The 24449-nt window shown below is 36.0% G+C and overlaps 2 protein-coding genes across 2 annotated transcripts in view; one reads left to right on the top strand and one right to left on the bottom strand.

Moving 5' to 3' along the window:
- RHOQ (ras homolog family member Q) overlaps window positions 1-3939 on the top strand; it is a 38531-nt gene extending 34592 nt beyond the window's left edge. Inside the window, exon 5 of the mRNA XM_049696380.1 lies at window positions 650-3939. Coding sequence (XP_049552337.1) covers window positions 650-805 — 156 coding nt within the window. The 3' untranslated portion in view covers window positions 806-3939. The remainder of the gene's footprint in view (window positions 1-649) is intronic.
- Window positions 1011-24419, bottom strand: PIGF (phosphatidylinositol glycan anchor biosynthesis class F). Its single transcript, XM_004264990.3, has 6 exons — window positions 24263-24419; window positions 22150-22398; window positions 20885-20976; window positions 19532-19648; window positions 16645-16753; window positions 1011-1321 (listed from the first exon to the last, which is right to left on the bottom strand). Exons 2-6 carry the CDS (start codon window positions 22375-22377, stop codon window positions 1208-1210), a joined length of 660 nt encoding a protein of 219 aa, XP_004265038.1. The 5' UTR covers window positions 22378-22398; window positions 24263-24419; the 3' UTR covers window positions 1011-1207.
- Window positions 24420-24449: the final 30 nt, after the last annotated feature.

The following is a 24449-nucleotide window of genomic DNA, read 5'->3' as shown; positions in this document are numbered from 1 at the left end:
AAAGTCCTTACTCGAGGTCGCTACCTCAAGGCTGCCTCACTGACTGCCTCTCTTGCCATTACCCCTGCTCACCCTCTTCTTTCCCACCCCCTGAATGCTCCGTGCATGCTCCTGCATCAGGGTCTTTACCTCTGTGGCTCTGTCTGCCTGGAAACTCTTCCCCTAGGTATCCTTCAGTGCTCAGACTTTACCTTGGTGAGCAGCTTTCTCTGACCACCACCATTGTCCTCTGCACCCTTTCCCTCCCTCACTCTGCTTGTTTTTTTTTAACCTGTAGCATGTGCCACCATCTGCTCTATATTCCTCTGTGTGTTCCTCCCCCAGTAGAACTTAAGCAAACGTAAGCATCACACAGCAGAGACTTTGCTGTTTTGCTCAGTTCATTGACATGATCCCCAGCACCTAAAAGCAGAGCCTGGCATATAGTAGGTACCCAGTAAATATTTGATGAATGAAAGAATTTTCCATAGAGAAAGTCTGGAAGAATATACACTAGTATTTTAACAGTTAGCTATCTCTGGGTATCATAAATATGGATGATTTCATTCTTTTTGCATTTTATGATTTTCCTTATAATGGTGTATTTGTGTGGTATCAGTTGTTGTAAAAAAGACTGTATATATTTGTGATTTTTTTTTCTCCCTCCCAGATAGGTGCGTGCTGCTATGTAGAATGTTCAGCTTTAACCCAGAAGGGATTGAAGACTGTTTTTGATGAGGCTATCATAGCCATTTTAACTCCAAAGAAACACACAGTAAAAAAAAGAATAGGATCAAGATGTATAAACTGTTGTTTAATTACGTGAGAAACGTCTTCAGTGGCCAAGTAAACTGTCCATTTCTCTCAGAAAGCATATGAAATGCTAAAGCTATACCCAGACCTCTTAAAAATAATGAAGCAGTTTAAAACTTGAAAGGAAAAAAAAAAACCCTGTCCTCAGAATTCTATAAAGTTGATTAAGAATGTTTCTTAAAGGTCCAAGAAGCAACAAACAGCATCTGAAGCCACAATCTATTATAAATACTTTATTTCAACTAGAAGGTACAATCTCTCAGGGGTTTCATAGTTTAAAAAGCTACAATCACATCATGTTGTAACTATATAAAAAACAGTGCTGTTAAGTGGAACTGCCTGGCTTAGACCATATACATGTCTGCACAGTCTTTATGGAATCTGCACAAAGAAATATCTTCTCCCTTTGCTCCAATTAATTGTTCTTGTATGTAAGTTTCTTTCTATTCCAGTATATCCAGAGTGGTGAAGTAACAAGGCCAGCCACGTAGCCAAAGGTCGCTCCAAGCGTGCAGGAGATGGGCCATTCCTGAGGAGAGAATGTATGAGATCGAAAAGAACAAATGTTTTATTATTACTTGAGCACAAGTGTAACCTAAATATTTCTATATTAAAGCTTAATGTGCTTTCTCAAAGAATGCCAAAAGTGTAATAAGGTCATATCTGCATTTATCATGAACACTAAAAATGTACACATTTTAGTTAATGTGCATTCAACTGTAACAAAGGTTTCTGGCAATTGTAGATTTAGTTTGATGCTCCCCAAACTGCATGAGTTACATGCTGAAATTACAAATTAAAACTTTGGGTCAGACTTTGCCATAATCCTGGACTCAATTTAGCTCTCTGAACTAGTTGGTAGTTTTGTTTTTCTAATTTCCACATTGGCTTGTATATCAAATGAAACGAAAAGGGTGTATGCTGACCAAATCACAAGAAACTTTAAATTGTGTTGAAAAGACCTAGAATTCAAGCATGTTACATGGAATTTATAACAAAGCAACTGCTTTCATAATAAAACTGATTTCACCTTTCAGATATAGATATTGGAACCACAGTAGAAGTTACAGAACCACAGCTTATGTACACACCTAGAGTATAAGTTAAATGACATACTGGCTTCCAAATACCCATTTTCTCCAGCCATATTACATTTCACAATATTACGTCAAGCCAGAAGTAAATAACGTTGACTTATTTCATCCTCGAGCAGTGCATGGTAGTCCCTAGGTTTTGAAAGGTCCTGCTTTAAAAAAATTTTCTGTTTATCTATGAAGCTTATTTGGTATACTGGAGCCATTTCTAATCTTTCTCTAGGGAAACAGACTGTATAACTGTGGTAGAGGTGAACCATCTTAATGACTAGTTCTGTTACCTAATTAAGCTGTCTCGTTTGGTCTGCTGTTGATCTACCTTATTCCAGATGCCATGCAACAGACAATAGTGTTAGACAAAGTTTCAGTCAGTGTGAACAAACTAATGCAGTTCAGAGAAGCATAATCTAATCCATAAAATTTTTCCCAGCCTTTCCTACATTTAAAAATGCTGTTGCCTAAATTATGATTTCTTTATGTCTTTGGTGAGCTTCTGTTAATTTCCATGACGTGAGCTTATAGCTATGTCTATTGCACAGATTGGGTAATGGAACACTAAACTTTGATACTTGAAAATGACAGCCTTAAATGCTCATAGCAGTCACAAATCTAGGATGTACTGTCTTGTGTGTGAGCTTTGTAGAGATTTTTTTAAAAATATAAGCATCATCTTCCCCATTGACGTGCGGAGAGTCTACTGGATAACTGGTCAGGAGCTTTCTCTCCTGAACTGGACAGTGGATGTCTTCTTTCTCCCAAGAAGTGGTGGTTCGCATTAAGTACCATGGCCTTATGTATGCTCAAATGGAATCTGATGTAACTTTCTCATTTAATTTTGGTCTGCTATTTTTAGATAGAATTGAAAAGAACTGTATAACTCAATTAGTATATGAGCTAAGTTGTCCAACACATGGTATAAAGGAATTAAGACAGTAAAGTATTATACATTTATTTCCAACTTGCCTTTGGGGATTTGATGGGAATTTTTTTTTTTTCTTCCTCAAATTCACATCTCTGAAACTCTTCACACTTGGTTTCCTAGCCAATAAAGTTAAAATCTAGCATTTGTCCTGCCCTAAGAGAAATGGACTAGGACTCTGGTGTCACCTCTGTTTCTTGACTGGGCCTCATTTTCCTCATCTGGGACGTAGAGGAGATGATCTCTAATCTCTCCCATTTATCAACTCTTAGGATTTTCTTCTTTCTTACAATAATCATTGTTGGACATTACCTTTTCGGCTTCATGTTCTTAAGATGGTAAAAATCCTGTATATAGATGATTAGAACTCTAAGCAAAGATGATTGTATCATCTGAACCTGAGGTGCCTTAGGTACTCTATTGACCTTGATGGGGTTTGGAGTTTCCCATTGCTTATTAAGAGCCTTTTCGTTGCTTTGGTTCTTTAGTATTTCTTTTTTGCAAAATCCTTCCTGCTAGTTTAACTAAAACCAAAGATTTTTTTTTCTGTTCATAAACAGATTGTAGAAAAGTTGCCTTATTTTCAGAAGCATGTCTTCAGTTAAGACTTAGGTTTCCATTGAAATTCAGGCTAATCACTGGAAAAACTAGTTCAAAGTAGTGAATTCTCTGGAAAATAAAATACTTCAAAAATATCTTACTGACATGAATTTTGCTAGTGAATGAAAATACACTGCTTCAAATAAGGTCATGTATGAATGAACTTAAACTTATAGTTAATATTTTTTTGCATATAATCAGTTCTGAAGTTCTTAAAAATAATTTTAGGGGCTTCCTGAAATCTTATTTAATATTTTGCTTATATCCTTATTCTATCTCTAAAGGTACATTTTAGGTTAGCCTATGTTGAATTATCACATTTACAATAAGTAGAGCCTGCACTAATGGTTTTTATTGTGAATTATCTTAGTTACTTTAGGCATTGCTTCCATTTGGTTTTAATTATTAATTTTAAGTACCACATTAAATACTGGTTTGTTGGTTGTTGCTTTTTAAGTGATTGTTGCTTTAATAGTGTCCCATCTTAACACATGGGGGGTCACAAATAAAATAATATGCATAGTTTACTATGTAAAGCACTGACCTTCTTACCTTAGTAGTTTTTATTTAACACTATGTAAACATTTGGGATAATATTCTTTCCTCTGTTTCTCACGTGGTGGATCTATGCATCATCGGCCAACTGCGAGCATCTGCACCTTGGTAAAGGGTGCATTGTCAAAGTGCAGGGAGAATCGTACTCCCTCATGAATTCAGCCAAATTCCAATTTGGGTTTCTAAATTCTATTTTATTCACTTTGTAATTTCAGTGTGGCTCTTTGTTTCCAAACACATATATACACATTTACACACACATTCTTTAAACAGCTGCTATACTTCACCTCCAGTGGAATGCCAAAAATGAAGTCAATATTAGTTAGAAAGTTTTGCCTTAAGAGGGGTTAAGGCTTGGAACACCTGCTATTCAACATGTCAAGGAATCCATGCCATCAGCAAATTAAAATGTTGGACTGGCTTTGGAGACTGTTTGCTAGTGATGGACCAGGCTTTCCTGCTTGATTTTTTCTGAAATAAGTAGTCCTTAACTGTAACATAGTCATTTTTTAAAAGAGAATTTCTCTTTATATAAGGGCAACTTTCCGTAATAGGGAATGGCAAAAGGAGCTGTTGAAGGGAGTTGGGGAAGGTTGCCAACGAACAACCTTTCCTCAAGCAATTTCCTGCTAACCTTAATATTGCTTAAAAAAAATTAAAACTATCCTATGGCAACAATTCATTTTGACTTGTCAAACAATCGTAGCTTAATCACATATTTTCATAATTAGATCTTGAAGTTTTCCATTTAAAACTACTGTCTCACATACGGAGATGTTTCTATTTAACGTTCCTCATGCCACAAATAGAATTAAAAAAACAAACCGTATCATCTATTGAAGAGACAATTCAACTGCGTTGCTATAAACATTTCTCCAAATTATGATAATCTGAGATGGCTCTATATATATATCTTGTTTTGTTTAAGGAAAATAGAAAACTCAAAGACATTCATGTAAAGGAAGTCACAAGTGATTACCACCAAACGACCATCTTCTTTTTATCCAGTTCTTTATAAATTTAAATTTTTTTAAATCACTAAACAAAAGAAAAAATTCCTCTTGCATAACAAAAGATAATATGGACAAAAGATAATGCAACTGGGTAAAATTATTAGTTACTGTCAAAAAGAAAAACTAAAAAACTGAGTAGCTGCATCATGTGAAGAAAGTATCTTGCTTAGAGTACTACTATTATCCTTTTTCTAAACCGAATGATTCCTTATATGTTTCAGCACTTAAAAAAAGGTCAGTGTTCTCTTAAAATAATCAGCATTAACAAAGGCCTGATACATAGGCTCTTGGTACACGTACTACCAATAAGTTATTTTTCTCTTAGAAATAAAACAATTTCACCCTAATAAGCTTTAAAAAACATCTTAAATAATACAGATATAACTTTTTTTCTGTTAAAAAATCAATATTATTGCTGGTTGAAAGACATTTCAAAATTATATAAGCTTATTTCTACCTGAAGACCACACTGGTTTCTTCTGATCAGGCATTACTATAAAACTCTGCTTACTTTTTAGGAAAGGAAAATGTACCAATATAAAGAGTTTGATATATTTCAGAGCATGTTGTAAGTAGTACAGAATAGTGATTAAGAACACTGATTTTTGGGACTTCCCTGGTGGCTCAGGGGTTAAGAATCCGCCTGCCAATGCAGGAGACAAGGGTTCGAGCCCTGGTCTGGGAAGATCCCACATGCCGCAGAGCAACTAAGCCCATGTGCCCCAGCTACTGAGCCTGTGCTCTAGAGCCCATGAGCCACAACTACTGAGCCTGTGTGCCACAACTACTGAAGCCCGCGTGCCCTAGAGCCTGTGCTCTGCAACAAGAGAAGCCACCACAATGAGAAGCCTGCGCACCACAACAAAGAGTAGCCCCCACTGACCTCAACTAGAGAAAGCCCCGGAGTAGCAACAAAGACCCAATGCAGCCAAAAATAAATAAATTTTAAAAAAAGAAAAAGCTCTCATTTTTGTATTAGACTGGATTTGAGTCTCAGCTCTGCCATTTGTTAAATATCTGACCCTGGGAAATTAATCTGGATGGAACCTAGGATACGACATGACGCAAAGGAACTTATTTACAAAACAGAAATGGTCTCACAGACATAGAAAACAAACTTACGGTTACCAAAGGGGAAAGGGGGAAAGGGATAAATTAGGAGTTTGGGATTAATATATACACACTACCATATATAAAACAGACAACAGGGATCTACTGTATGGCACAGGGAACTATATTTAGTATCTTACAATAACCTATAATGGAAAAGAATCTAAAAGAGAATATATATATATGTGTGTATATATATATATATATATATTCTGAATCACTTTGCTGAACACCTGAAACTAACACAACATTGTAAATCAACTTTACTTCAATTAAAAAAAAAGTTTAGATCAATGGAACAGGAAGAAAGCCCAGAGATAAACCCACGCACATATGGTCACCTTATCTTTGATAAAGGAGGCAAGAATATACAGTGGAGAAAAGACAGTCTCTTCAATAAGTGGTGCTGGGAAAACTGGACAGCTACATGCAAAAGAATGAAATTAGAACACTCCCTAACACCGTATACAAGAATAAACTCAAAATGGATTAAAGACCTAAATGTAAGGCCAGACACTATAAAACTCTTAGAGGGAAACATAGGCAGAACACTCTACGACATAAATCACGGCAAGATCCTTTTTGACCCACCTCCTAGAAAAATGGAAATAAAAACAAAAAAAAATGGGACCTAATGAAACTTAAAAGCTTTTGCACAGCAAAGGAAACCATAAACAAGACGAAAAGCCAACCCTCAGAATGGGAGAAAATATTTGCAAACGAAGCAATGGACAAAGGATTAATCTCCAAAATATACATGCAGCTCAATATCAAACAAACAACCAACCCAATCCAAAAACGGGCAGAAGACCTAAACAGACATTTCTCCAAAGAAGATATACAGATTGCCAACACACACATGAAAGGATGCTCAACATCACTAATCATTAGAGAAATGCAAATCAAAACTACAATGAGGTATCACCTCACACCAGTCAGAATGGCCATCATCAAAAAATGTACAAACAATAAATGCTGGAGAGGGTGTGGAGAAAAGTATTGGTGGGAATGTAAATTGATAACAGCCACTATGGGTTGAAAATAGAACTACCATATGACCCAGTAATCCCACTACTGGGCATATACCGTGAGAAAACCATAATTCAAAAAGAGTCATCCCCTCAGATCCAGCAAATACTGGATTTCATTGTTAATTTCTTCTTTGCTAGTTATTTGAAAAGCAAGTATATCGTATGATTGAACTTATAAATGGAGAGATGACCCACAGTCATTATTCCAGACAGCATTCCAATTCTGCAGAAACCAATACTGACCCAGACAAAGAAATTATTGAAGGCACTAGGTTAAACATACAGATCTGTGTGCCATTTCTTTATGAAGATACCACATTTTGGATTTCTCTTTTTGTGAAATCTAGAGGTTGTGTTGCAATTTCAAGAAAAGGGTGGGACTGTATGAGACAATGACACTCTTTTAACAGATACATTTTTGGTGTTTTTCTTTTTAAAAAACTTTTCCTGGGGGCTTCCCTGGTGGCGCAGTGGTTGAGAGTCCGCTTGCCGATGCAGGGGACACGGGGTTTGTGCCCCGGTCCGGGAAGATCCCAAATGCCACAGAGCGGCTAGGCCCGTGAGAGCCATGGCCACTGAGCCTGGCGTGTCCGGAGCCTGTGCTCCACAACGGGAGAGGCCACAACAGTGAGAGGCCCGCGTACTGCAAAAAAACAAAACAAAAAACAACAACAAAAAAAACCTTTTCCTGTTTAAGCAGTAAATGGTTAGGATTGTTTAAAAAAAAACAAACCCAAAAAGAGTCATGTACCACAATGTTCGTTGCAGCACTATTTACAATAGCCAGGACATGGAAGCAACCTAAGTGTCCATTGACAGATGAATGGATAAAGAAGATGTGGCACATTTATACAATGGAATATTACTCAGCCATAAAAAAGAAACAAAATTGAGTTATTTATAGTGAGGTAGATGGACCTAGAGTGTGTCATACAGAGTGAAGTAAGTCAGAAAGAGAAAAACAAATACCGTATGCTAACACATATATATGGAATCTAACAAGAAAAGGTTCTGATGAACCTAGGGGCAGGACAGGAATAAAGATGCAGACGTAGAGAATGGACTTAAGGACACGGAGGGGGAAGGGTAAAAGCTGGGATGAAGTGAGAGCATTGACATATATACTCTACCAAATGTAAAATAGATAGCTAGTCGGAAGCAGCCGCATCACACAGGGAGATCAGCTCGGTGCTTTGTGACCACCTAGAAGGGTGGGATAAGGAAGGTGGGAAGGAGACGCAAGAGGGAGGGGATTTGGGGATATATGTATACATATAGCTGATTCACTTTGTTATACAGCAGAAATTAACACACCATTGTAAAGCAATTATACTCCAATAAAAATCTTAAAAAAAAAAAAGTTTACCAAAATGTGACCCTGGGCAAGTCACCTAACCTTTCTGTGCCTTGGTTTCTCGTCTACAAAATAAGGATCACTGTAAAACTCACCTCATAGGGTTATTGTAATGATCAAATGAGACAATGTGATGTGTGATACTTATAACCATACCTATAACAGTATCTGGCACATAGTACAAGTGACCAATTAATGTGAGTTATAATTGATAATAATCTTTTAGTTCATATTTTTAATAGGCACATATGAAATAAGTTGTCATTATAATCTAGAATACCATCATTCCTCAAATATACCATCTCTAAAGCTATTTTTAAAATCCTGCCCAAATTTTAAGTACTTTAAAAGTATTTTAAAAAAATTACATCTACATATATATGGATCATGTTTGACGAGAAGGAAGCATGAATTCCATTAGATGGTAGTTGGATGTGTATATACACACATCCATATAATTTCAAGGGTTCACAGACTTGAAGCCCATATATGGACTCCTGGTTAAGAATCCCTACACTTGGAACTATATTCAATATCCTGTAATAAACCATAATGAAAAAGAATATGATACATATATATAACTGAATCACTTTGCTGTACACCAGAAACTAACACAACATTGTGAATCAACTACACTACAATAAAAAAAAAAAAATCCCTGTACTCTTCATCACTCTACCCTAATAAGTATTTTTATTAACTGTTCTAGTTGGCCAAAGAAATACAATGACCTTTCACTTTTTGGTTTCAGAATTTTAAGGATCAATTTCAATGACGTAGATGGCATTTGTGTGGATTGAGAGTAAACAGTTTAAATACATTTTAATTATAATATGCACAATATATCAAGTGCAAATAGATTACATTTTTACTCCATAAAACAGCTAGTTTGGTATATCACTGACTATGGCAGTTTATAAGCTGCTGCAGGTTTCATCAGGTATTTGGGATTGGATAATGGTGACTTTTTTTGAAATTAGTTTAAAATATTCAACAAAAAGTTTAAAAAGCTAATTATATAAAAACATTAAGCTACTTTTAAAAATATATTTTACTTGGGAGCTTTACTTTGCTTTTCTAGGAAATGGCATGCGACATTGGAGTGAGAATGATCTGAGATGCAGGGCCAGGTCAGCCACTTACTGGCCATGTGACCTTTGCCAGGTCACTTAACACCTGAGCCTCAGTTTCCCAACTGCAAAACAGGGATAATAATACCTCTTGTACTTAAAACATGGGGCTCTTGTATTAAATGAAGTAATACTTAAAAATCTGTCATGAAAGCTGTAAAGTGCCATGCATCAGTATCATTCCGTATATTACATATTTTAACTTGAAAAAATTAAACTTACATGATCACTAATGGAAGTACTTCTTAGGTATTCTAATAGGTGATAATTAGAGCCTGCAGTTTAGAACAAATAAAATATTAATAGTTTATGAGCAATGTTATATTGTGCTGCAGGAAATATTCCCTTGCCCTTGTAATATAAGCATCTTTAGTACTTGCTTTTCTTACCATGAAATGTCTGGGGAGCATAAAGCTTACAAGAGAAAACTCTCAAGAGCTATATAGCATATGGCATTATATTAACCATATGTAGCCTTACCACTGAAATAGACGGGTGATTCTTGCTCCTACCTGTCGTTTTTCATAACTTTTAAGAAGTATAAGTACAGAAACTGATTTTAAACCAACCATTGGTAGGCATTTCTATCATTTTTAAGAGTCTCCATTTGAATGGCTCTGTATATTCAAAACTATTTATTGAGAGCCCCTACTATAAACCAAGCAGTTAAGGGGCAAACTAAGATTATTTAATTTTTTAGATAAATTTTAATAACACAAACTTTAAAAAATGTTTCAATATAATTTTTGGAGAGGTATGTACTATGATAGATATCATGGGAAAACTGACCTATCTGCAGATCAAAAAACCTAGAAACACTTAGAACAACTCACAACCATTAGGATTACTGGCTCTTTCAGATAAAAAAGGGAGCTAAAACCCAGGCAGTTCTAAATTTCAAACTACTTTTTAATATGTTTTGTTTATCATGCTTACCACAAATTTACATTTGCATGACTGATAGAATTCATTTTTAAAAACCTACTTTCAAAATTCTACTGGTTTTAAATGATTATTTGTATTTTCCTCTGAATTTGGTTTTAAGTGATGTGTTTTTCCAGATGTCCTTAAAGCAAATGTTATTGTCTGATGTAGGAATACATGTACAGATGAATCTACTCATCTGGATACATCTCTCTATTTGTATCTCTTCCCTGTGCCATGTATACCACACCACTTTCCTGTGACTAAGAACACAGATTTAGGAAGAGCTATTTGTGGAGAGGTCCACAGTCTCCAGGCTGGAACTTCTTGTCAAAGTGACGATAAATGGTCCTTGGCAGGACCATGCAAATGAGTTACCTTAGCCAGCACTCTTCTCCCTCACAGGAAAGTTCTGCTAGCAGATCATTTTCAACTTCACTGCCCAACAGTGAACCCACCTTTTAAATCCAAAACCATTTTCTATCAGTTACGCATTATAGTTTTTTTTCCATGCTCGAAATATGTAACTCATATTTCATATACATTAATATTTTATTTTGGTCTGTCTAAAATACTGTATAACACCTTTAGCATCAGAAACACCAATTAACCTAAAAATATGCACCCTTCAATAATTAAATCCATAATCTTAGCTTTATCCCTCACTCTGTCATTATTTGCAGTGATTCATTTAATTATCCTTATGATCTCCAGCTTCAATTTATGAAAGTATTATCTGTGGCATCTGTGACTTTTAAAAATGAATATATATGTTTCACAGATATTAATGTTTTAACCTGATAAAACCAGAGAAAACAAAAAAGTTTTTAAATATAACAATGCCTCATTTATCTGGTATCTGATGGGAACAAGTACAAATATTTTTAAACAACTTAAAATTGTTTTCAAGACAATCTCAATCCATTTTGCTTTTTAACTTTATAAGAAATAAATATGCTCAGAAGAGATTTGATTCTCTGGGTCAATTCCATTTTGGAGACAGAAGCGTGGAAGTCCAGAGTTTAAAGATATTTGTTGGTTTTCTAGGTACAAAAGCTTCACATCTTAGCTTCAAATACTCTCCTACAAATACATTAAATTTTATGGTCTAAAATACAAACACTACCAGAGTGGTCACAGCACTTAAATGAAATTCTCACGTGAAGAAAGAAACGCAATATAATAACTACTCAACCTTTTCCCCCAAAAATCTAAGCTATGGCCATTTTTTAAAAAGAAAAGCTATGTTTCAGAGTCTCCAGGGATAAAGAGAATCAAGGTGTCTTGGGGCGCTGGATCCTGAGTCTTCCTCTAATCAGCCAAGAAATGTTGAACAAGATGTGTACTCCTCTCCTCACACTTTGCTTTCTTTTGTGTAGAAGTGGGACTGAACTCTACCTTGCACTAGGGTTACCAGGATTAAGTTGCCTGTGTGACAGTGCCAAGCCCATGCCTGGTACATACACAGACAGATACGACGTTTTCTTTCTATTGCCATCCGAAATGTCAGACAGAATTGAAAATTACATGAAATCCAAATACCCTAAATACCTAAATACCAGGGAAACAAAAAGATGATTTAACAATCCACCCTACCAATTTAAGGATTATCGGGCAGCATGAATACAATAAACTGAGACAGTTAACATGCTCTAACACTTGGAGAACTCAAATAATGGAATTTGCAGGGTTTTTTGGTAATGCTAAAAAAACAGTCATTAACCTACTCCTTTTATAGGTCATAAATGCCTATAACAGTAATTAAGTAGTAACTATGTGTCAGGTTCTGAACTAAGTACTTTAGAAGGATTATATTATTTAATCCTCACTAGCAAGTGGCAGAGCCAGGATTTGAACTCAATAATCTGATGTCAGAGCTCTTAATCATCCTGTTATCTGTCTACCTATTAATAAAACATGTGGGTTTAAAAACTTCATGGTAAATTTCCTTTGCTCAGAATAACCAACAACAATTCCCAACCTCCCATTAATTTTTTTAATAACATGAAATACTAGCCGACTTTTGATAATTAAGACATTTTCCAGATGAAAAGCTCATAACCATCTATTCTGCAAAATATTTAGAGCATATTAAATCTGAATCTAAATCACAATATGAATCTAAATTATCATTACCACACAATTAAATTCCAGTCCTGGTAATATTTAAGTATCTGTTATAACTTACACAGAATATGTATTTTGTACACAGTAAGAACTCAACAAATATTTACTGATTAGCTATTTTTACAGCAGATAATGCATCAAATTATAATGTACAAAGATCTTCCATGGTCAAAATATTCATTTTGTCAGTAACTATAGCTAGAAGCTTTCTCTGGGGCTGAAGAAGGCTGTCTGGGTTATGGGCAATTCAAATGTTTATAATGTAATAATTAAGGCAAGGAAGAGAAGCAAGATGACTTTCAATTATTTTTAAAGAAAACAATAAAGATGACCAACAACATAGTGGGCAGCCACCGACCACATTCTCTTTCACCAAATTCTCTTGCTGCCTCCTAGAAAGGGAAGGCTTCCTCCAACTATAAAGATACTATAAAGGTATCTTTTGTCATTTGTCATTACTTAAAATTATTTAAAATTCCTATTAGTAAGTGAAAAACATTTTTCATTGAGGTTATATATTTTCAATGGGCCTTTCTAGTCATTTAATGATGAAACAACTTAAAAAATATAAATATTCTTGAAATTGCTCAGTACAGAACTCACATCATTATAATCTTATGTTTGGCCTCTGGAAATTTTATACGAAGTCAGATTTGAATTCAAAGTAGAAAAAATGGAACTAAACATGCAAAAGTTTTTGTGAGGTGGATGGTATGTGTTTTTAAAGAAAGTATAATTGCTTAACCAGATACCCTTGTTTCTCTGACTGACACATCAGTAAAACCAGATCCCAATCCAGAAAAGCTTGCTTTACCACAAACATATCAAATCTTTACTGGGCTACAAGGAATAGAGAACTAACCTCTCTTCCTAATACTATAATATTACAGTTTAGATAATGAAGTATATATAGTTATCTTCTCGTGAAATTTTACTCTAGAAAAATCTCCATTCTGAGGTGACGCCATGATCTTTCATTTGGTTTATTGTTTCTCTGGCAGATTCTGTCAGCACCATGAGCCACACGGAGTACTTATTCTGTAGTGAGGTTTATGAAGAAAAAAACCAAAACAGAACAAAAAACTTGTTCACTGAAAATAAAAAGTGAACAAAAAAGATGCCTCAACATTTCTCTAGTTTATCAGTAAATCATTGCTAAAAGGGAAAGGGGCAGGTGATTATTATATGAATAAAAGATGATTAATTATACATCAATTCTATTATTTCACCAACAGTATCTATCATAATTTTAAAAGATGATAGTGAATAAGTGGGTCATTAACTTGGAATACTTTAAAAACAACTCAACAGTAAAGATGATTAAACAACCAGTAATATTCCAGTCAAATGAAACATTCTTAATGAAGACCAACATTTGTTACATATTAAATTAGCTAGTTAGAAAACCTTTTTTAAAGTCAATAATTCAAATAGAAACTTTATATTAATTTTAAAAGTCTGATACCATTAATTTGGATCCGGTTCACCTCTTATTGTAAACAAGAACTGAGGTAGAAAAATGAGAGTCAGTAGCTAAAAGCCCAAACAATCGAAAATAGATAACTAAATTGTAAATAATCAAAAAATATATTTTCTACGGAAACCTAAACCCAGATTGTACAGAGGGCATCTACTCCCCATAATTCAACATCTATTTCTGCATAGTCTTATAAAGAGAAGATTTATACAAGTGTAACATATCAAACTTTTACACTCCAAAATATTCCATCTATACGCAAACTAACATGCTAATTACATAGTACCTTACCAACTCATAAGCTGAGGGCCAATGGTGCTTTATATATCGATACTTTGTATTTAGATTTAATTGCATACATCTGAAAGTAAGGAATTAAAATACAATTTCCTGTGTATACTTTTCAATGATTTTGCTTGTCCTCCAATTTAGAAATCACTGACACTATTGAATGAAATTAAGTTCCATAAGATTGTAACTTGAGTACAAATGAATCCCCATTTCCCAGTGGTCACTGAGATGGCCAAGAAAATATAAAGGAAACCTTTATTAATATTATAACCTTGGGAAGGGTATCAGTGACACCACACACCCCAAACCTCCAGGGATTTCCATAACATATAGTAGAGAAGGGCAAACCTACCAGACTTACTGAACGTAAAAGAACAACTCATTTGTCTAGGAGACACAACATCTAATAGAAAGCACAAAGAATGGACTTAAAAAGTAGGCAGTTAAGTGCAAGACATATAATTCAGATCCCTCAAGGGCCTTTGGAAAATGACATACATAGCAGAGATTTAACCCAGCCACTTATTACCTAGGAATTTACACTAAAGAGAAAACTGGAGGGACTTCCCTGGTGGCGCAGCAGATAAGACTCCGCACTCCCAATGCAGGGGGCCTGGGTTCCATCCCTGGTCAGGGAACTAGGTCTCACATGCAGGCCGCAACTAAGAGTTTGCATGCCACATCTAAGGAGCTGGTGAGCCGCAACTAAGACCTGGTGCAACCAAATTAATTAATTAATTAATTAATTTTTTTAAAAACCTAGACAAATCTGCAAAGATATATGTTTTATGATAATCACAATAATTCGTAATAAATTAGTAATAGTGAAAACTATAAATAATCTAAATGTCCATTCATAAGAAATTGGTATATGATTTTACCCAAATAATGGAGTATTATAATGCAAATTTTCACTGACATGGAATGAGCTCCATAATATGCTGTTGAAGGGAAAAAAAAGATTAAAAATCACATGTGTGGGCTTCCCTGGTGGCGCAGTGGTTGAGAGTCCGCCTGCCGATGCAGGGGACACGGGTTCGTGCCCTGGTCTGGGAAGATCCCACATGCCGTGGAGCGACTGGGCCCATGAGCCATGGCCGCTGAGCCTGCGCGTCCGGAGCCTGTGCTCCGCAACGGGAGAGGCCACAACAGTGAGAGGCCCGCGTACCTCAAAAAATAAATATAAAAAAAAAAAATAATAATATGTGTATTATGAATAGTTACACACATGAAGAGAGAGCTGCAAAGATTACCACCGAAACACAAATGGGAGTTGTCTCTGGGTGGCTGGCTATTTGATAATTTTTACTTACTTTTTATAATTATTAGTATTGCTTACATTGTCTAAATAAATATATACTGTCTTTGTGATCAGAGAAAAATTCTCTTCATGTTGGAAAAAGAAAGTATATTTATTTTTTAATACCACAATTGATTTGGGAGAAATCATCTTAATATTTGGAAAAATCCATTAAGATATAGATTCAAAGATGTTTATCATAGCACTGTTTATAATAGTAAAAATAGTACTAAATGATCAATAGTGAATTTTTAAAATAAATTTTGGAATAACTATATAAAGGTTTACTATGAAGCCATTAAAAATTACAACAAAGATGTATCCATCACTAGCTCAGTGACCTTGGAATATTACATGTCCTCTAGGTATCAGTTTCCTCATCTGTAAAATGGTGATAAAAAGAACACTTAATTTCCCCTAGCTTATTAGCTATATCCTATTGTCATAGAAAACAAAAAACCTGATGTTTATGAGCTTCCTCTAATATCACAAGCCCCTATTTCAAAACCTACTTTGCTATATGCTTTAAGAAAAAAAAATCTCAAAATCAACATTCAGTTTGGCTATCAATCAAGCTAAGAAAATATGAATCTAAGACTACAAAGGCAATGTATATCAAAGTTAAAAATAGGGAATTCCTGAAACTTCTAGGCTATTAAACTCCTATACATATTCTCAAACTAAGCTTGTTTATTCACCTATACATGTAGAAAAAAATAGTGTTAGAAGATAGAAACAGGCTGATCTGGATGCCTGTGGCACTGAGACAGGCCCTAATAAATCACCCAGATTACAGTGACAGAGGGAACTGGCATCCCTACTTAACTAAACGATAAAACAATTTAAATAAACATACTCGTTAGCTTCATCAGTTTTACCATCACTGTACAAACATCTACTTTGTTGCTTTAAAGAGTTGAAACCAACCTGCCATGGTCTTCCCCAATCGAGTGGAATAGGAAAGGCTCCAAGCCATGTTCCTAGAAAACTAGAAACTGTAGTGATCTGGAGACTATTCTCCCAAATGGATGTAACCCTATAAAACACAAATATATAAATTATTGGTGGTATATATCTTAACTGCTGGGGAATCAAACAAACAGCATAAATTAACACTATACATATATATATGTTGTTCATTTAAAATAAGCATCGCAAATTGACACAAATATTTGCCATGAATCATAAGCAATTAATTGGTAAGAAGATATAAGTGTTTTTCAGCTGGAAAGGTAATATATGCACATAGTGAAAATCAAACAATACAAAAGAGTGTCTGCAATGACAGCTAAGTCCTCCTCTCACCCTTATCATCAACTCTGATTCCTTTTCCCAGAAACAACTGCTATCACCAGCTTATTACATATCCTTCCAGAAATATTTTATACATACACAAATAAACACACAATTTTGTTTAGAATGATATATGCACATCTGCATATATACACACATATATGTATATATCCTTCAAAACAAAACTCAAATGCACCATTTTATAAATCCAGTTTTGCTGTGTGTTTTCCCTTGTTAACAGTTTTACTAGTATTCTATTGTCCAAAGGAAGCAATCACAAAAGATCACATATTATATGATTCCATTTTCATGAAATGTCCAAAATACGCAAATCTACAGACAGTAAATAGATTAGTGGTTGCTTAGGGCTAGGGGAGGGGGAATAAGGAAGTGGTAGGTAAAGGACATGGAGTTTCTTTTTGAGGTGATGAAAATATTCTAAAACTGACTGTAATGATTGTTGTACATATCTGTGAATATAATAAAAACTATTGAACTGTACACTTTATATAGGTGGCATACATGGTGTTTGAATTATATCTCAATACCGTTTAAAAACCCATCTCCCAGCTATCTCAGTTCCCCTCACATATATGAGCCACACCTTCCACATCTGTCTTAGCTTTCCAACAACCCTCCTTCATAATAACTTACAAGAGGCAACCCTTCCCACATCTACTTCCAAAAGCAAATTTCAGGTTTGTCCAAGGAAAAGTGCCATATTTATTAAAATATTTATGCAATTCTTAACCATTTAACATGTGTTAAACTGTCCTGCCATTTTTATTAAGTTCCTACATTTTTTAATGTGTTACTGACGAAGTTTTTGAGTGTTATGCCCCATCCCATTTTTCCCATAAGTTCTGTGTTTCTTATTGCCCAGTTTTGCATAATGCAAGGATTTTTAGGAATGCATATGCCATCTTATAGCAGAACTGACTATAGAATCAAATGACAGTATCTCCCCCAAGTACACCATTAATGCTATTATCAGAAACAGAATTCAAAGCTGGATAAATCACCAATCCAAACCAATAAGGTTTCAACTGATTTTCACTGTTTAAAAATGTCAAACTAAAATACTAAAAGAAATTAATGCCATTTGGGATACTATGGTAACAATGTGGGAAAAAGTGTTCAATGTGACACTTTTGTTTTCTTGAGACTTTATGAACACTAGAAGATGGTTCTGAAGGGGAACAAACAAGCATTTCAAAAAGAAAAAGTCAGTAATTTATGGAGCCTAGCTACTCAGCAAGCATCCTCTGCTCCACTTGGGCTGTTCTCTTCCAAATCACACAAAAATACCATGTTCATTTCAGTTTCTATAGTTTCATTCATCCCATAGCGCGGGGTGTCTCCCCTTCCCACTTAGTCTTACCAAATCTCTTACTCCTGATCCAAGTCCTTCATAGATCATCCCCCCATCCAGCTCATTCTTCAGTGGTCTCCTACCCTACTGAGTTCCTAAAACTTCATTGTTCGAGTTACACAAACTTAGTCTTATGTTTTTGTTCATCTCATCCTTGCCCCTTGAATGTCCAAGATCCTCATGGAGAGAAGCATAGCTAATACATCAGACTCCACACAGAGTTTGCATAACATAGAACACAGAGTTAAGGGCTCAAGAAGTTTTTGCTGCTGGGTGATAAGACAAAATCATGGGCACCAAATAACTTTCTAGTTTTCTTAGTTATAACTCAACCATTTCTGATACAAATGATTTCACTGCCTTTCAAGAAGTGAAAATTTTAACTTAACGATGCTGAAAATACATACAGCTGCTAAGGGAATCCTGTAAAGGGCTTCCCTGGTGGCGCAGTGGTTGAGAGTCCGCCTGCCGATGCAGGGGACACGGGTTCGTGCCCCGGTCCGGGAGGATCCCACTTGCCGCGGAGTGGCTAGGCCCATGAGCCATGGCCACTGAGCCTGCGCGTCCGGAGCCTGTGCTCCGCAACGGGAGAGGCCACAGCAATGAGAGGCCCACGTACCGCAAAAAAAGAAAAAAAAAAAATCCTGTGAAACCTGCACTCGGATGTCTCACCACAAAAGAGGCTGAACAAGAAACTATAGCTGTTCCAATAAACATTTTTAGATGGTGAACCCCAATTCTACATTATAAGATGTACAGAAGCAATTTGATCTGTAGCAATTTTATCACAGTGATTAAATTATCCCCAAGGAGGGGTTTTCAAAGTTTTCTTTTGGTAACAGAAACCTTTTTTCAAGCAAAAAGCTAAGTGGAATTCTACCACACACACACACACACAAAAAGCAGAGCTGATCTTGCTAACGTGGAGGGAGAGGCCTATAGTTCTGCCTGCTTGGGTCTCCCTCAAGTGCATGCCACCCTTCCCTGGCCCCAGTCCCCAGCTGCAGTGGGCCCTTACAGCATCACTGAGAACCATACAGTGCTGAGAAACACTCAAGGAACAATCAGCAAGCTGCCATGAATAGAAAAGTACCTCATTAATTTTTTTTTAAATTTCAAACATCACTAGAATATAAAATTCAAACTTACCCATTTCTACTGAAAACTCTTAGCCATGCTTTGAAGTTTGGTCCTAACAAACATAAACAAGGTACAGTAGTAAAAGTGGACAAAGTAACTGCGAGTAAAAATGTTTCCAACGCCAACCTAGGAAAAAAACACTGTATTAATTTTTTCTTAAGTGTTAAAGATGCATATACACACACATGCATAATCTTTTTTACTTAAATAGATTTAGTATAAAACTATTTTCTTACACTTAGAAAGGTAACATGAGTCTTACCAAAACCATGACTATAAAAAATGTTACTACCAAAATGCAAGCTATAAAAAACAATCTAGCAAATATTTGTCTTTGATGATAGAGTTCAGAAGTGTTAAATGCCATACGATACTGAGACTGTCCATTGCAAGAAAACCCATTTCTAGATCATTAACTTTTTCCTCAATAGTCTCTGGAACTTTCTCTGCAATTCGTGGTTCAAATTTAGCTTATATCGGAACCACTTGGAGAACTAGGTAAATTTGTTTCTGACTAAGGCCTGAGAATTTGCATTTCGATAAAATGCTGATGTTGTTGGTTTTAGAACCACAATTGGAGAACCACTGCTCCAGACATTCATTCTACTCTAAAATGGATTACAGAGAAATTATCATTTCCCATTACAAAGGTCTTATCCTCCCCACTCTAGAATATAATTACCTGTTAATCTAGTATGTGTATATATAACCAGGTATATATATATATGTAAAACTATACATATAGCTGTGTGTGTGTGTGTGTGTGTGTGTATGTATTGCATCACTCATTTCAACATGATCATTTATCACTGCTAAACTGAACTTTCCCAAACTATAATGCAACATTATATAAGACATATTAATGAATTTGGCTTTCACTAATTCAAAACTGTTCAGTTTTGAAAAGGTGTTGAGTTAAATTTTACCTTTAAACTATAAACATTAGCTTCTACGTAATTAAATACAAGAATCTATTGACTTTTCTTAAGAAAACAAACTCTTTTCAAGCACTTCAGAATCACATTTACTATTTATAACTAATTTATATGTATCATTATAGTCAGTTTCCTTAGAGGTTCTAAGGGCCACACACCTATTGGTATATGACAGTTTCTCATCTACCTCCCCCTTTAAGCAATTGCATGACAAAAGACTACGTAATAGGAGCATTTAATGAATTAAGTTATTCCATTGTCTTTTAAAAAAATAACACTACCAAGGGCAATGATGTCAGTATCCTTCTGTGATCCACTGATTAAACACATCATGTTTTTTCTCTAATCACCAATAGAATTAGCACTTGGTTTAATAAACGACTGTTTTAAAATATAGTTGGCTTAAGGTAAAAAATTTCAGACTTACTCTATTAGTGGTGCTCCATATAGAACAAAAATTACATGAAAGGCGAAACAAGACATAAGAAAGTAGATACAGCATTTCAAAAATCTGGTTACCTAAAAAAGAAATGAATAACTTAAAGAATCAAGAGAATGACTAAAGGACAGCAAATGATTTGATTTTATCTACAAATACAACTTAGCCCTATAACGTGTGATACAGCTGAATATTCTTTGAATCTGCTCCTGAAGTCAGATCACATGTTCTTTGCAAAGCACTGTAAAAAAGCCACAAGACAAAAATCGATCCCCATGTTCCACTCACCTAACCAACAGCAGAATCAGAAAATGTTTTTGTTTCTATGCTAAGTATTGAACTATGTTGTTAATCAGTATTTATGAAATATTTACCAATAAGTGTGCTAGGATACAAAAAACACAAACACAGTCCTTCTTGTGTGATGATACATGAAATATTTATAGAAAATAATGATTATAATAATATTTTTTCATTTTAAAACAAAATTCCTAGGAAAACTGGACCAAAGAAAAGCACAATATTAAATAATTCCCCAAATCATATTCATGTTACTATATGATCCACATAAAAAAAGACCTGCATGTCTGCAAATCAGTGTGTGGGACCTACTTGAGTTCGAGCTCAAGAAGATCTAATAATAAAACACACAATGAGTGTTTTAAATCATAGGGCAGTAAATGTGTTTTAAATTACCTAATAAAGAACATACACATAGTACTGAATAATGTTAAGTGAGGACTTTATTAATTTAAATAATAGTCAAGTGTTACACTGTAGTGAATATTCCAGAAAATAGATTCCAATGTCTGAAAACTTCAACTGCTATTTAGTCAAGGAAGGCCAAGCTTGAAACAAGAGCTTATTTTGTAATTTATGAAAAACCCATTGTCTTTCAGAAATGCAAAAGATGAATGAAAATAAACTGAAATGTCTTATAAAATAAGATTTAAAGGTGTGATTGCTGTATTTATATATATTGCTACACTGAAGATATATTTATCTTCAATGATGACATGAAACATGACTATATAGGTTCACAATGCTATGATATCCAATTAATACATGGCAAGAATCTATCAAACATTGTAGACAGTCTTCCAGCAAGCAATAGGCTACAGACTAGAAAAAAAAAAAATCAGCTTCTTTATTCACTGTAAATAACCCAATAAGTACTTGACTAATACTTTATTCATCCAGTAATAAAAACATTACCTACATCTAAAAATCAGTTGTCAAGAAATAAGTCTTACCTTGTATGATAATGAACTTCTTTTAGAAGATGCATTTGGTTTCACTACTAAATACAATACTAAATTGACGGCAGTTACAGAAACAGAACAGATGCACAACCATGTCAAGTGTGTTTCCAGTACTGAGAAGTTCTCCAAGAAGAATGATGGAATGAAGATGCTTAGGATAATTGAAAATATGCATAATAGATGGACATATAGTAGTCTCTTGATGTCAGTATCTTTCATGGTGTTTTCTTGAGTGGCTATCTAATGAAAAACAAATTAAGAAAAGAGCGTAGGCAATAATGACTTTTTCCATTGTCCTAAATGCTCCAACATCTAAAAACAAGCCATGAACCAAAGTCAATTTTCTATGGGCAATAATGTCACAGTGTCAGAATATAGGAAGATGCATATATGTAAAAACTAATAGACTAATATAGTATAAACAGCTCACAGAGCCTGAAAAAGGACAAATTTACTAATTTCTTAAATATTTGTATCTAGTTTCTGTAAAATAGTCATGTGCAAGGACTAATTAAGCAATTCGGTTTTTTTCTTTTTGCCAAAATCAGAGGTGAAAACAAACAGCATGTGTTAATGATTTGCCCTGTTGGAAATATAAGCTATGCTTTCTAGAAACCCCATAATACAATTTGGCTGAACTGTTGGCATTTTTATCATTATGGACCCTTGTCTAACATCACAGTAGTTCACATTTTCCAACAAATGCCAAGTAACACCAGGTACACACTGGAATGGTGGCCAGTGTTACCAAGAAGCTTCAAAGAACATTATGCTAAACTAAGGAGTCCCAGTACTGCAAAAATACCAAAATGACAATGCCAGTTACACATGCCAGATTCCAACCAAAAGCAGAGCATGAATGGAAGGTGGAAAAATATTTACATTCTTTCTCTCTCTCTCTCCCTCTCTCTCTCTCTCTCTCTATATATATATATAAACACGTTATTTTATATATGTATTTACAAATTACCTAACAGATAGCTTATACATAGTATTGACTAATATTAAGTAAGGACTTTATTAAAGTAGTAGTCCACATGTTACACTGTGGTTAATATTCCAGGAAAAAAAATATATATATGTGTGTATATTTTATAGACACACACAGAGCGCCCACTGGGGCAAAGGGGCGAATCCACGCCTTATAATAACACTCTCGTTTAATTCACACTGTATTTTTACAAGGCAAACACTTTACTGATAAGGAAACAGGCTAAAACAGATTAGGAAACACTCCAAGGTCCCAAGCTCCCAAGTGCTAAGGCCATTTCAAAACCTAGCCTCTTTGATACAAAGATACGCACTAGGGGGTCGAGAAAAGAATGCATGGCAAGAAAGGAGAAAGGAAATGTTTCTCACAGGTCCTAGCCTCAGCTGAGGGGCTGGGAAGGGAATCCAGAATATAGTCTCTCAATAGACACACCTTCAGATATTTTTCTGGGACACCCTCAGAATCGCAACTGACTGAAGCAGATCTGGACCTAAGACAGTGAATGGTACCCAAAGTCGGATGCTTGCTGACTGACTGAATGAATGAATGAACGAACGAATGAAAAGTTGGTCCAGTGTTGCCCCTCCTGAGAAACCAGCCCTGTGTTGGGCCCTGGCGAGCCCAGGAGGACTCTCGTCAGGTGCTTCCTCGGGTGGCCAGGGCCCCGGCCTCCACGGTCTGACCTGGCCCGAGTCCTTAAGCTTGCAGCGGGAGAGAAGGTTCTTCTGAGCGGCTCCTAGAGGAGCCTTCGCGGGAATCGAGGGACCTTAACCTGCAGCTCCATCCCAAACTGGGTCGCTCCGAACTCTGCCCAAGCCTCAGCCGACGGGAGTGTAGGCAACGAGGGACGAATTGAGAAGCATAATCAAAGAGCACAAGCGTGGAGACCGAGAGAAAAGAAGGGACAGACACAGAATGTCGGATCCGAAAGAGGCCAGTCCATCACCGCAGCCCCTGGGTCACGCAGGAAGGGCGGCGCTGGAGGGGCCGGCAGGCGCGGGCCGGCAGGCACGGACCGGCCGGGGGCAGATATTCCCGGCCAGTTGGGTAGCTGGCGGAAGTGGCTTGCAGCGCCGGGAGGCTCGCGCACCCCGAGCCTCCGGCTGGGCTTACCTAACTCTCCCGCCCGCGGAAGAGAACGGAGGGTTTCTACCTCCCACCATCAGGTGTAACTCGGGCCCTGTGCCTCGCGCAGGCGCAGGCCTGTGGGGAGGAGGCCCAAGGCCTCACAGCCAATCGCAGAAGTGGAGAGGCGGGCCAAGAAGGCAGCCCCGCCTCCCCACTCGCGTTTATTCCTCCC

Source organism: Orcinus orca, chromosome 13, assembly GCF_937001465.1.
Source record: "Orcinus orca chromosome 13, mOrcOrc1.1, whole genome shotgun sequence".
NCBI classification, from domain to species: domain Eukaryota; kingdom Metazoa; phylum Chordata; class Mammalia; order Artiodactyla; family Delphinidae; genus Orcinus; species Orcinus orca.
The sequence above is the reverse complement of the archived record's forward strand: the minus strand, read 5'-3'. Positions and strand labels throughout refer to the sequence as shown.

Bases quoted from the DNA above. Each gene is read 5' to 3' on its own strand.
- PIGF (XM_004264990.3), bottom strand. From the start codon at position 22,377: ATGAAAGATACTGACATCAAGAGACTACTATATGTCCATCTATTATGC. The intron at 19,649-20,884 runs GTAAGTCTGAAA...TTTTTTTCCTAG, and splicing joins TATGGAGCACCACTAATAGA to GTTGGCGTTGGAAACATTTT. The intron at 1,322-16,644 runs GTTGGTTTCAAC...TTCTCTCCTCAG, and splicing joins ATTGGGGAAGACCATGGCAG to GAATGGCCCATCTCCTGCAC.